This window comes from Pteropus medius, unplaced genomic scaffold (genome assembly GCF_902729225.1).
Source record: "Pteropus medius unplaced genomic scaffold, Ma_sr-lr_union100, whole genome shotgun sequence".
NCBI lineage: Eukaryota > Metazoa > Chordata > Mammalia > Chiroptera > Pteropodidae > Pteropus > Pteropus medius.
This window is the reverse complement of record NW_024353908.1, coordinates 9,201,029-9,214,786: the sequence shown is the minus strand read 5'-3', so window position 1 is coordinate 9,214,786 and position 13,758 is coordinate 9,201,029. Positions and strand designations below refer to the sequence as shown.

The following is a 13,758-nucleotide window of genomic DNA, read 5'->3' as shown; positions in this document are numbered from 1 at the left end:
AATTTTTTAAAATTGAGGCATAATTGACATACATTGTATTAGTTTCCAGCAGTACAACATGACTCGATATTTGTATATATTACAAGATGGTCACCACTGAAGTCTAGTTAACATTGGTCACTATACATAGTTTCAGAATTTTTTGTGCGTATGTTGAGAACTTTTAAGATTTACTCTCTTAGCAACTTTCAAATATGCAATACAGTATTATTAACTATAGTCACCATGGTGTACATTATATCTCCATGATTTATTTATTTTATAACTAGAAGTTTGCACCTTTTGACCACCTTCACTCATTTCACCCATCCCCTGCTTCTGGCAGCCACCAATGTGTTCTCTGTATCTGTGGCTGCTTTCAGTTTTTTTGTATTTTTAGATTTCACATATATGTGAGATCATATGGTATTTGTCTTTCTCTGCTTGACTCATTTCACTTAGATTAATGCCCTCAGGGTCCATCCATGTTGTTGCAAATGGCAAGATTTCATTTTTTTTTTTTTAATGGCAGAATAATATTCTATTGTGTGTGTGTTTGTTTATATGTGTGTAGATATCTCTCATATCTCTTCTTTATCCATTCATTCGTTGATGGACACTCAGGTTGTTTCCATATCTTGGCTGTTGTAAATAATACTGTGATGAACATAGGGGCGCATATATCTTTTCAAATTAGTGTTTTCTTTTTCTTCGGATAAGTATTCAGAAGTGGAATTATTGGATCACTTGGTAATTCTATTTTTAATTTTTGAGGAACCTCTGTACTGTTTTCTGTAGTGGCTACACCAATTTACATCCCACAAATAGTGCACAGGGTTCGCTTTTTTCCACATCCTCTCTAGCACTTGTTGTTTGTCTTTTTGTTAATAGCCATAAAATGAATATCTCGATTTAAGAAATCAGTTGTATGATTCCTTAAAGAGACTGTTGGAAGAAATTAGCCTGAGAGACATTAAGTTCATTGACGTGTTTTTAATAAAATTTCCTTTTGCCATTGGTTTAAAAATGCCTTTGCAGAACCCATATTAACTCTGGATTTTAAAAAATTGCCTTCATAATTTACTGAAGTTATAGAATTGATGGGACTAACAATATATTAATTTTTGGGTAGCAAAGAACATAAAGTAGTAGTTTCTTTTATGAACTATAGACCCCTTTAGGAATCTAATGAAACCTATGGCTTTCTCTCCAATAAAGTAAACATATGAACATTTTTACATACAATTTCTGGGGATTTTTATTCTTCAGTCTCTTCCCAAAGTAAGAACTCTAGTGTTTGAATTCTGTATGAAAATTAGCTTAAACTGCAATTTGAAAGCAATTTATATTTAAAAATATTTTAATCAGGTCTTTGGTTTAGATGTTTTTGTGGCTGTGATATTGTTCTAAAATTAGAATCTCATTGCATGTGTTATTTTTGAGTATATGTACTAAAGAATAACAAAATCATATGAGAGTTTCATTGTCTCGGGTTTTGAAAATTCTGCATTTTTGACATCTCTTGCCTGTTTTAGTATTACATGTTGCTTTGATTAAGTTTAAATATATTATCGTAAATTCAATATTTGGTTTACATTTTTTAGTATGTTGCTGAGAACGAGCAGCAAAAAAGAACTTGGCTACTTATTTCATATAGGGCCATCTCTCCTGAAAGCTAGTTTGCCGTGTTGAAGGACAGACTTTCTTCAATTTATAAACTGTCTCTTAGACTTAACCAGAGTATATAAAGTGATATAATAAGGTAGGGAAAATGAGAGCTATTAGATTACTCATGTTAATGATACATCTTTTCATGTGTGGAAATGCTGTATATTCTAACATGTTAATATATGTAACCGATATATTTAAAATATGGGAATCTTTAATATTCTATGTGTGAACTGTTGGGCATAGGACGTGGTGTAGGTAGACTTTAGTTGGGGAAACAAGTATCTGTAAGACTGGAAATATGCAATTCTAGAACATTCTTATCTCTGTTGGGTTTCCATGGTTTCTTAGGTGGTAAGGCCCAATGCCAGATGCCTTTGTATAGTTTCTGTTAATGCCCGGAAAACTTTAAGAGGACAGTTTATCAGCAGCAGGTAGAGATTGTCTTCACAGGTGAAACATCTCTTGATGTTGACTTTTAATTGATTTTAAATTCAGTTACAATTTAATATACTGAAAAGATTGTCAAGTTTAGGAAATTTGTGGAAATGTTGATTCTGATGCTCCAGTTATCTGTGAACTTTCTTTAAACACTTCTCCAAACCATTCAATATCAGTTTTCTCAGTAAATGCTTGAGAAATATATATACTACTTCCCTGTTTTAGTAGCTTCTTTCAGTTTCATAGAGCATAAACTTTTGGTTTCAGGTTCATACAAGTGTGGTCGCTAAAAGTAAGAGAAAGGGGTAAATTAAGGAGAAACAAGTTTTCATAGGTAAAGTGGAATAGAAAAAAAAAAACATGTATAGCTCTCAATGGTCAGAAAGGTTCAGAGACCTAGAGAAAATAAATAGTTCCGTGCTGTCATTGTGTTATAACACATTTCCTTTGATATGAGTATGTTACAGATTTCTTAGAAACAATATTTTATGAATTTGGCCACAATTACTTTGTTGTAGCAACTTTAAATACGTGAAAGAAACAGAAACAAAAGAACCCTGGCATAATAACTGTTCGCTGTAGCAGCAGCTTGATTAAAACTTAATGATGAATCAATAAAACTATAATTACAACCTTCCACCTTATTTTTGTAATTTGGAATACAGTAAAATCGATCAAATAATATTTAATATGTAGCAACAGTAAGGAGAATCTGTTTGTGCCATTTTTATTAGGAAGTTTGCTGTACCAAATCCCTAAATCCCTACCTCAATTATTTTACAGCTCAGTTTTCATCAGACACAAACGGCATGTGAGAAGTAGAATCTGTAATTAGATCAGAAAGATTGAAGCAGGTTTACTTTAATACAAATATGCTGTAATATTAGAGTAGTAGTGATTTTTTTAAGGCCGTAGATTTGACTTTCCTGGGTCTTACCCAACTCTTGGCCTTAGTTCATGCTGTTTTTAGAAATGAAAGAACATTGAAAAATTTTTGCAGCCAAAAACAGCCACTGAATTTATTGAGGGTGGTAGTATACTCAGACATACAGATTTGGATTTTGAAGTTATAGTGCACGTTGCACCCAGCTCTGATGTTTTCTTCAAGGCCCATGCTGTTGAAGGCAACTTACGCTACAGTTTAGCATAAACTCTAACAAGGTCAGTGGTTCTCTGTATTGCAGTCTCTTTGGGGAGCTTATTGGATATCAGCATACGGGATAAGCATGTCATTTTTACTCAGTTTTCTCACAGAATTGGCTACCTGGCAGATTAGATGTGTTGATGCTGTTAGGAGTGTTTGTCAGCTGCAAAGCGCAGTGCACAGGCTGCTTATCATTGTGGCTTCCCTAGGGATTTGAGCTATTTTTTATTATGCTGCTGTTAATATCATGTTCTAAGATATATTTATAGTGTTTTTCATGATCTTAACTGTTTTTTTTTTGTAAGAACCGCTGAACAACATAAGAAGAAAAGTGGACAGCTTTTGAAATGTGCAGTATCTTTTGAAATAATCATCATAGATTTTGAAATATGCATAAATTAATATAGATTGACTTACATTTGCGATTTTGCCAAACTCATGCAGTTGTATAAAATTGAGTCATGGGAGATAGGTTGAGTAGAAGATAAGATGGCTGCCGCTGAAGTGCAGTGTAGTCATTAAATCAGAAGGAAGCTCAGTAAAGCTGCAGATGGAAATTGCTTGTATTTAAAGATGAACGGCAGCAGAAGTGTACAGATATTGCTAGGATATTTGCTGTACAATTAGAAGATTGAAACTAAACCGTCAGATAGCTAACCACATGCCTATGCTGAGGACGCCTTTACCCTGTTCTCCTGGTCACTTACCAGTGTGCCTGGGGACCGTTTTTCACTTCAGGACATTACTGCGTAAGGCAGACAGAGTTAGAAACCCCAACCTCTAAGAATTATACAAAATATCACCTCAAAAATAAAGGCTTTATTTATCACCTCATCTTTAAAGCCTTTACTTTTTATTATCCTTTCCTCACTTAGGCCTCTGATTCCTTCTGTATAGGCTGCTTTTGTTCAGTTCCCGTTTCCTCTACCACTTTTGTTGCCTTTAACTGACTGTGTGGATTTAGATCTAAATCTTTAATCTGTTCTAGGCATTGAGAATAAGATGACAAGTTAAGATACTGCCTTTAAGTAGCTTGCAGTCTACAGGTAGAGATGGACATATAAGTGTGTAAGTACACTAAAGTGTTACAGGTAGTTTTAGAAAAGGGAACAAGTTGCAGTGAGAGTCTGAAGGGAAAAGAATAGTTGGTTTGTCCGCAATGGAGTGGGTAGATGGGCATTGATTCAGGGAAGGTTCATAGAAAAGCTAATCCTTGAGTTGAATTTTAGAGTATGATTATTTGTTAGGTGTGTTGGTGTAAAGGAGTATTGAACTTATGGAAAACCTTTAGACACTATCAATGGCTTCCTAATTCCATTTTGAATGAGGTTTCCTGTGTTCATTTTCACAATCCTTTTCAATATTTGCCTATTATATATCAAACACTATGATTGATGCTAAGAAACATAAATTAAGAATTATGATCACTGTCCTTGGGGATTGTATAAATAATGAGTTGGATACATTTCTTAAATAAGTAGAAAATATTTTGAAGGCCTCTGTAATGAGGCAGTTTGTGAATCATGAGCTGTCAATTTACAAAGGTCTGGGTCAGAATTGTGTCTTGTCTACGTATTTGCTGTGGGTCCGTAGGCCACTTATTTAACTTCACATATCTGCTATTTTCCTTATCTTGAAAAACAGAGTTAATGCCACCACCTTACAGTTCTTATAAGGATTAAATGATACAACACTTACAAAGTGCCCAGCCTAGCATCTGATACATAAAGTGTCCAATAAATGTTGGTTCTAGTCCCATGTCACGCAAATTGCTATATGTAGCACATTTTTAGAATTTTATAGTTTTAGGAGGGCCATTATGAAGAAGTTAAAATTCAGAATGTGAAGAAGTTAAAATTCAAAGTTTAGTGACTCACTCAAGGTTTCTCAGCTACTGTGGGCAATAGAACGCTATTACAGAATTAATAGACAGACATTTTTCTCTGTACTTCCAGGAACATCTTTGTCTTGTACTTTTTATGTAATATTTTTTAAATGGCAGAACTGATGCAGAACTGGAAATGAGAAGTGTGTTACTTGGGTAATGTTAAGAATTCTGGTCACTCGGAGTTTCTGAAAATAAGAAAAGGTCAGGGTTCTAAAATTTGCTGTTAGTTACTATGGTAGGCAAAATAATGCCCCCCTCCAATATGTCCTAGTCTCCCAAACCTGTTAATACGTTACCTGACATGGCAAAAGGAACTTTGCAGCTATGATTAAGTTAAGAATCTTGAACTGAGAAGATTTTTTCTGCATTATCCACGTGGCAAAGTATAATCACAAGGGTCCTTATTAGAGGGAAACAGGAGTGTCAGAGAGAAAGGTTTTAAGATGCTATGCGGCTAGCTTGAGGATGGAAGAAGGCACCACAAACCAAAGAATGCAGGTGGCTAGAAACAAGGAAATAGATGTTTCCTTGGAGCCTCCAGAAGGAATGCCACCTGGCTGACACCTTGAGTTTATCTCAATATGATTCATTTTGGACTTTTGACCTCCAGAATTATGAGAATGTGTTGTTTTGAGCCACTAAGTATGTGGTAATTTATTAGGGCAGCAATTGGAACTAATGCAGTTACCTTTATAGTCTTCCTTTTCAGATTTTATAGCAATAGAAAGTTATATATAATATAAATCTATCCATGAGGTTTTTATAAAATCATGGCTCATTTCTGTTAAGGAAAGATATAAAATTTTTTACTTTTTTGAGGCTTACCTCTTGGGATGTGTAAAATTATGTGAACAACTTTTAGACATAGGGCCTAATGACGTAATTATTTTTGTTGAGAAGACTTATTAACTTTCTGTTTGGATATTAAAATTTTTTTCTTATGCTTATTGGCTACTCATATACATGGAAAGAGTCTTATAAGGAAGAAAGGTGTGATGAACTTGTGCTCCAAATCAGTGGATAAAATGTAAACCCTTTTAAGGAAATTAGGATTGATAAATTGTTTGGATTTTTATCAGCAGCTGTGATTCCATTTGTAACCAGAAGATGGCAGAATTGGCACACAGATGAACTGTTCAGTTATAGGGTTTCGCTTTTAAATGGTGGTGTAGAAAGATATATTTGATATTCTTAATTTTGGCAACGTGCTTTCTAGAAAGAATTTTGGGAATTACACAAAGAATGTGGAATAAAGTACAGTAAATAAGTAAGATACAGAGTTCAAAAATCTCTCATTAATTTGCCACATTGAATTTACTCTGCAAAGTCCAAAGCAGCTTTTTGGTTTTTGCTGTGATTGGCTCTATTCGACTTAAGTTTCTATTAAATTTGTTGTAGATTTTCCTGTTTAAACACTGGACCGATATTAAACCTTTAAGCTTTAAGTTCATTAGATATGTGTAAATATGGTATACCTTTTATGAAAAATAATTCTGGAGATGATAATCAAAAGATTTAGGTTTCATCCTTACTCCCTAAGCCAAGTAACTCTCTGACCTTCAATAACTTCTACTATCTCGGATTGATTTATGTATAAAATGCTGACATAATTATTTATAGGTTGTTGATTGAGTTTCTGAGAGAAAAAGCTTAAATTAGGCAGTTTTTTGTGAACTATGTTGAAATAGTTGGGGAAAAAGATGTAATGTTAATAAAAGATACAATTGGTGATACATAGTGACTGAAGAACATTTCAAGAGGCTGGAAGTGAGGCTGTAAAACACTGGCAGGTAACTGTGTGGAGGTATGCAGTTTGGTTGTAGCAATGAAAGAACCAGAGATTTTAGCGGCATCTGTCTCTGACTACTCTTCTCTCCCTCTGCCTTCACTTATTTTACCTAATGTAAGGCTGAAGTTCACTAACTTTTTCCCTTTCATACACTTAGTCTTATAACTTGTAATTTTGCATTTTGATGCTTAATAAATACTAAAGGAGATATTCAACTCTCCATTGCAAAAATAAAATCATATCAAAAAAGTTTTTAATTATGTCAAAGAAAAAATCTTGGTAGCAGCTTCATTATTACAGACAATTTTTAATCTAAAGGTCATCAAATTTTTGGTACATTTAAATCTAATGAGGCCAGTATTGCATTTCAATGTTGATAAAAGGTGGAGACGTGTATTTTCTTTATGGAAAAACCTTAGTTTTCTTGTCCTTTCATAGAACTTTAACAAATAAAACACAAAACAAATCTGGATTCACACCGAACCCCAGATTTATGAGGAAGGAATGCCCTAAAGAGTGAATTTACCAAGAGACCCACAGATGACATTACCTTTATTTTCTTCCGTAAAATCACAATACTGTAACATGTTTTTGTTCTTGTGCAGTGAAATACTCTGTTGTAGCTCAAATTCAAATCTAAGAAAGATCAGAGTTAATAGAAAACCAAATGGGAGGCAGCAGAGTTACTGGAGGAAACAGACAGAGGCATTACTTTGTGGCCTCTCTCTTATGCCAAAATTGCCACGCTGCGGAAGTCAGGAAGCCATGCTGAGTGCTTTGTACCCCTTGTGTTAGTTACTGTGTTTCATCTGAGAACCTTTTCAGAGTTTTTCTTCTGTTTCTGTATTTTTAAGAAATAAAAACATAATGCAAGAACATGGAGTGTTATGAAGCATGAAGTTCCATAAATATTTATGCCAACTCACAAAAGTAGACAATTCTTATTTCCTTGACATATTGAGGTCATATTTTACTCTTGACCTCTTGAATTGAAAAATATAAAGAGTTAGTATACCCTTTTCTATCTTTTTTCTTTTCTTTTTTATTTATTTATTTTCATTTCTTTAATGAATTTTAGATGCTGGGAGCTGTCCTTTTAGGTTCATGTAAGTTTCACAGGACTTTATTTTCTATTTTGGTTTTATGAGGGTAGATTTAAAAGTTCACTCTTATCAAAGGTAACATAATTTATACTAATCGTAGGCCTTGATATAAGCTGTTTAATCTGTTTTTGTGCATGTTATTGTCATTAAATTAAAAATACTTTTTTTTTTGGTCAAGGCTAATAAATAGGATTGTATCTAAAAACACATTTTAAAGTAGTTTTTTCATTTTTTTTTCTCACTTAGAATCTTTGGTCCATAGCAAATATTTTTGCCCTTTAAAATCATTTAAAAAAATACTTAGGAAGTAATAATACATATTTATTGTAGAGACTTTAGAAAATATAGGTAGGTAAAAAAGAAGGAGAAACATCACCTGCAATCCCACTCTATTTTTTTCTAGTCTTTATATAACTATATATAGGCGGTCTATTCAATACAAAGAAAAATATATATTTAAAAAATTCTGAAGTATTGGTAAGGTCATTTCTGTGGAAATGATTGAGTTTTGGTGTTATTCTTCCTCTTGTGTAGTCTACTTTTGTCATAAAATAATACAAAAAAATAGTAAATATAATTTTGTCAGTTATACCTAAATAAAGCTAGGGAAAAATACTTTAGAGAGATTCTTTCCCTTTGATTCGTAAGGTCGATGCATATTTTCTCCTTATCTTTATAGTTTAGTAGAAGAGAAAATAATATATATGAAAAACTATGTGGTATAAGTTAATAAGTAAAAAATGTCAGGTAAGATAATTTTGGGAAATAAGAATAAGGAGGAAATAGTTTATTTGAAGAGTAAAGATTCTTTTGAGGTAAAGAAGAGAGGATATGATTGAGGAAAATTAAGAATTATAGAAATCAAGACTTAAAAGGATCCTACAAAGATTTCTGGACCAAGTCAAATAAGAAAAAAATCAGACCCCAGAAGGCAAAGGGAACATTTCAGAGTTCACTTACAGAACTTGGCCACAGTCTAGGTCTGAGACCTAAACTAGCCCCTGCTCATTCCCTTCTGGGGTTGAGCCCCGAAGGAAAGGTCTGATGTAGATGCAGAAAATGTCACCCTTGGCTGAGGGGCAGCCTGGGCAAAGGGAGATAGTCACAGCAGTGTAGGCATCTGCAAAGGCTGCTGACTCTGCCTTTTCTCATAGCTTCTGGAATTTATATGTATTATCGCTTCTCTTTCCTAGATTGTTAACTTCTGCCTTGCTGCTATCACTTTCCCCATCCTATGTGCAGCTATTTACCATCCCAAATAAAATAAGAAAAACAACTACCTTTAACTGTAACCCCATCTCCTCGTGCCTTAGCCCCCTTCTTGTAGTAGTAGTCTACATCTGTCTGTCTCTATCTCAAAATTACTTACGAGTTCTCTGTAATGAGTCTCCTGTCCCAGCCCTCCATCGAAATAGTTTTGGTGAATTCTGTTAACCCTCGTGTGTACATTGCTTGGGACTCTTGATACCTTGTTCTACAAATCTCCATTACAAATTTCTGTCCCTCTTGAATATTAAGTACAGTTCTTGGTTGCTTTCAGTTGAAATTGATCTTGAGTAACCTATGGAAAAAAGATTCTTTTTAGAAGGTTGGCAGACACTATTAATTTGCCTTCCCTGTCTCACTTGCCGACAGAATACTGATTTGGTTTGGGTAGCAGTGCCATCAACTCTTTACTAGACTTATACATTCTCAGCCTTCCTAATAGAGGATGGCCATGTCATGTAGTTCTGGCCAACACATGCAAGTGGACACGGCTGGGAGGCATCAAAGAAAAAAGAGGAGGCCTGTACTTCTTGTCCTGGACCCAGTCGTGTGACAGGGTGATGCTGGAAGGTATGAGCCAGGCTACTCATGTTTTTTTCTCCCCATCATGCCCTTTTCACCTTTCTTGCCAGCTAATTCTGGCTAATTTGGACTGCTCCGTGAAGGCATAACCTCAGGCAGTTTTTCCTGAGTCTAGTGCCCCTCCTGTTTGCCTTATTACTTGTATATGCCTCTTTTTATTTGGCCATATATTATTCAAATTATCTGTATGTAGCTGTGGGTTCTTTGAGGCCAGGGCACCATCTTATTCTTCTTTACCTTGCAGCAATATTTGGCTCAGGTGTTTTTGTTCAACTGAATTAGGTAAGTTTGAAGGGAGACTGTGAGTGGAAAGGTATGTTAACTCATATTGCAGATATCTTTGCAAACAAAAAGCATTCAAATATTTAATGAATTAAGAAACAGAAATCAGATTATATTGTTTTGTAAGTCTTGTCAGTTTTGAGAAAAAGCGACTTCAGGTAATGAATTCTTTGTTATAACCATACCTGTTGTAGTGCGTTAACATAAAGCATTGTTGCTTTTGAGCTATCTTTTATAGATGATATGCCCCTGTTACCTGACTCCATGACATCTAGAATCATATCACATACCATCTTTGGCCCTTGTTTCCAGGAGTACTGAGACCTGTATCTATCCATACCTATTCTGCTCTTGCCAAGGCTTGTACCAAAGAAGAATTTGCCAGTGTAATTACTTACATCAAGGGTTGGCAAACTGCCACCTGTTTTTCTAAATAAAGTTTTATTGGAATGCAGCTATATCATTCATTTACATATTTTTATGGCTGCTCTTGTGTTCCCAAGCACAGTTGAGTGGTTGCGACAGAGACCAGGTGGCTTGCAAAGTCCAAAATATTTGCTGTTTCATCTTTTACTTTAAAAGTTTACTGATCCATACCTCAGAGCCACTTAATATTGGAAAGATAAAGCCTTACATAAGTATCCAATTGGGCAATAATCTCGGATTAGGAATTAGGAGAATATAGATTGAAAGGGACAAACCTCTTTGAGTTTGGTGGGATGGTTTTGTTAAATTTCTTGTTGCTCTTTCCATTTTACTACATGTGTCATTGAAGAAAGATTGCCTCCGTTTCTTATTGTGCCTCAAATATATATGTATTTATATATACTACATATTTTATAATGTGTATATATATGTGTATACATAAACACATATGTAAATATATATCTATAAATAGACAAGTGTGTGTGTGTGTGCGTATACATTTTTTTTTTTTGAAGTCTAAAAGTTTTAAAGGGAATTTCCTCAACCATATGCAAAACGTGAGTCAGGTGCGTGAAATCTTAAGTTGCAGAAAAAATTTGCACCTTTGGTAGACTGCCTAGTGCGTAGAGGCTTAAAAATACAGTACTTCTATTAAAACAGTTTAAAAGATCAGTTCATAGTTTCCCTCCCTGTACCCTGAGGCCCTTTCCCCACCCCTGCCTTCTGTCCTTCTGTGGGCAGAGTTCCTTCTGGTTTGACCATTTATTTTTCTTTTTCAAGATTATTGAGATTTAACTGACATATAAGATTATATGAGTTTAAGGCATAGAACATAATGATTTGATATATATATTGTGAAATGATCACCACAATAATTTTAGTTAACATCCATCACCTTGTATATTAAAAAAAATTTTTTTTTTCCTAATGGCAGCTTTTAAGATCTACTCTTAGCAATTTCATATATTAAATACAGTATTGTTAACTTTAGTCACCATGCTGTATGCTACATTTCTAGAACTGACCTTATAATTGCAAGTTTGTACCTTTGCCCACTTCCCAGCCCCTGCCTCTGACAACCGCAAGTCTGTTCTCTGTTTCTACGTGTTTGATTTTTTTAGATTCTACGTGCAAGTGAGATCATATGGTTTGTTTTTTGCTCTCTGATTTATTTCACTTAGTATAATGCCTTCAAGGTCCATCCATGTTGTTACAAATGGCAGGATTTCTTTCTTTTTTATGGCTAAGTAATATTCCATTGTATATGCATGCCACACTTTCTTTATTCATCTATTGATGAACATATTGTTTCCATGTCTTGGCTAATATAAATAATGCCACAATGAACATAGGGGAGCAGATATCTCTTTGAGATAGTGATATTGTTTACTTTGCTATATACCTGGAAATGGAATTGCTGGATCATATGGTAGTTCTAATTTTCATGTTTTCCATAGTGGCTTTACTAGTTTACAGTTTCACTAACAGAGCACAGGAGTTCTCTTTTCTCCACATCTTGGGCAACACTTGTTATTTCTTGTCATTTTGATGACAAGTGTGAGTGATTGACCAATTTTTTATTGTTCTAATTCATGAAAAGAAGTAGTTTACTAAAGGCAGAGTCCTAGAAGTGTAAGTTTGAGGTGGCATATACCTCTTCCTGGCTTATCATGAAGGATAATGTTAAAATTATTTGTTGACTAGTTGGGTGGGGATGGACCAACCAGGACCTATGTCAACTTGAATGGCGGAGCAGGGTCTGAGAGTGCCTGGAGTTACTTCTTCGTTACACGGTGAGGGGAGCTGGAGTGCTGGGGCTGAGAGCTGGTTGAGCTGCAGTGGGATGAGATGGAAAGTTAAGGGTAACCAGCTGATGATCAGTTTTGCCTCTACCAATGTGCGCGTTACTTCCAGTAAAGCAAAGGCCCTTTTGGTTCATTCTTTCATCAGACATGTTTGAAGTGGCTGTTGTGTGAACACTAGATGTCATTCCATAGGTGTTGGGAGTTCAACATGAGTAAATGTGCTTCTTGTTATCCAGGGGCTTATAGATGTGCTTGGAACAATACGGCAGGAGGTGGGAGGATCTTTACAGAATAAGGGAGGAAAGGTTTTGTGCCAATAAAACAGTGGATGTCCATTAAGGATTCTAGGTCTTTTAGGTTAAAAACAAAAAAAAACCCCAAAAACCCAAAAGCCTTTTGATGTCTTGCACTAAGCCTGTACAATATGTTTTTTGATACTATAATTTTCACTTTTGAAAAAATTTCAATTTTCATAACAGTTATTACTTTGCTAGGATATGATTAAATTTATATATTTTAGGTTGCCTGCCTGATTCGAGTTCCTTCCGAAGTAGTTAAGCAGAGGGCACAGGTTTCAGCTTCTTTGAGAACATTTCAAATTTTCTCAAACATCTTATATCAAGAGGTAAGATGTGTTTTTAAGCTCTTTTCTTGATTGAGAAAAATTTTATAGTAGCTAGTAGGAACACTATGAGTCTTAGGAGTCCTAGATGAGACCTTAAAGCTAAATGTAATGTCTAGTTATAGTAACTTTTTATGCTAAAATTGTCAATGTTTTTTTCCTTTGTTTTCGAATTTTTATTTTCATTTTTAAAATTTCTAAACAAACACATATTGAGTGCCACTGTTGTATATGTGTCCTACATTGTAATCATCCTATATAGTTCTTTTGGATTCAGATATGGAATAAATAGTAAATATGTAAAATGAATGAAGATATATTAAAACGTCATTACAGAATTTGAGGACCCATGGAAGAGAAGTGTAGTAATAGACTGATGTTAATGACCAGTGTCATAATGTTTATGTCAAATGTAATTCTTCTTACTGGTTAGTGTTAAGCTGTGGGTCAGAAATCATTCCTCCTGGCCATGTTACTAGGGACCATTGAGCTGCTTCCTGTATACTTTTTAGAGAAACTTTAATGTTTTTGTTGTTGTTGTTGTTGTTTTATAAAAGTCAATCACATGGAAATTTCAATGGGTCTAGGTTTTAGAAAAGTTATTCTTAATGGTCCCTCTGTGAGGAGATACTGAATATTTAATTGTATGAATGAGATCAATCCAGACGGTAGAAGGTCCCTGTTTATTCATGTAGACAGTTAAACAGATAAGCCAAAGCTTGTCCAGAGGTATTTAACGCTACTGAGAGTTTATTAATGAATT

The 13,758-nt window shown here is 34.6% G+C and overlaps 1 protein-coding gene across 5 annotated transcripts in view; it reads left to right on the top strand.

The window, feature by feature from the left end:
* The window catches only part of SLC25A26 (solute carrier family 25 member 26), a 139,667-nt gene that overhangs the window by 23,611 nt on the left and 102,298 nt on the right, over positions 1-13,758 (top strand). For 4 of the 5 annotated variants that reach the window (XR_005650446.1, XM_039851717.1, XM_039851715.1 and 1 more), the window contains one exon: positions 12,894-12,998. The exons of the other annotated variant lie outside the window; for it this stretch is intronic. Coding sequence is in view for 3 of the 4 variants with exons in the window: in XM_039851717.1 (XP_039707651.1) it covers positions 12,894-12,998 (105 nt within the window). In the remaining variant the exon portion in view is untranslated. The remainder of the gene's footprint in view (positions 1-12,893; positions 12,999-13,758) is intronic. 5 annotated transcript variants of the gene reach the window in all.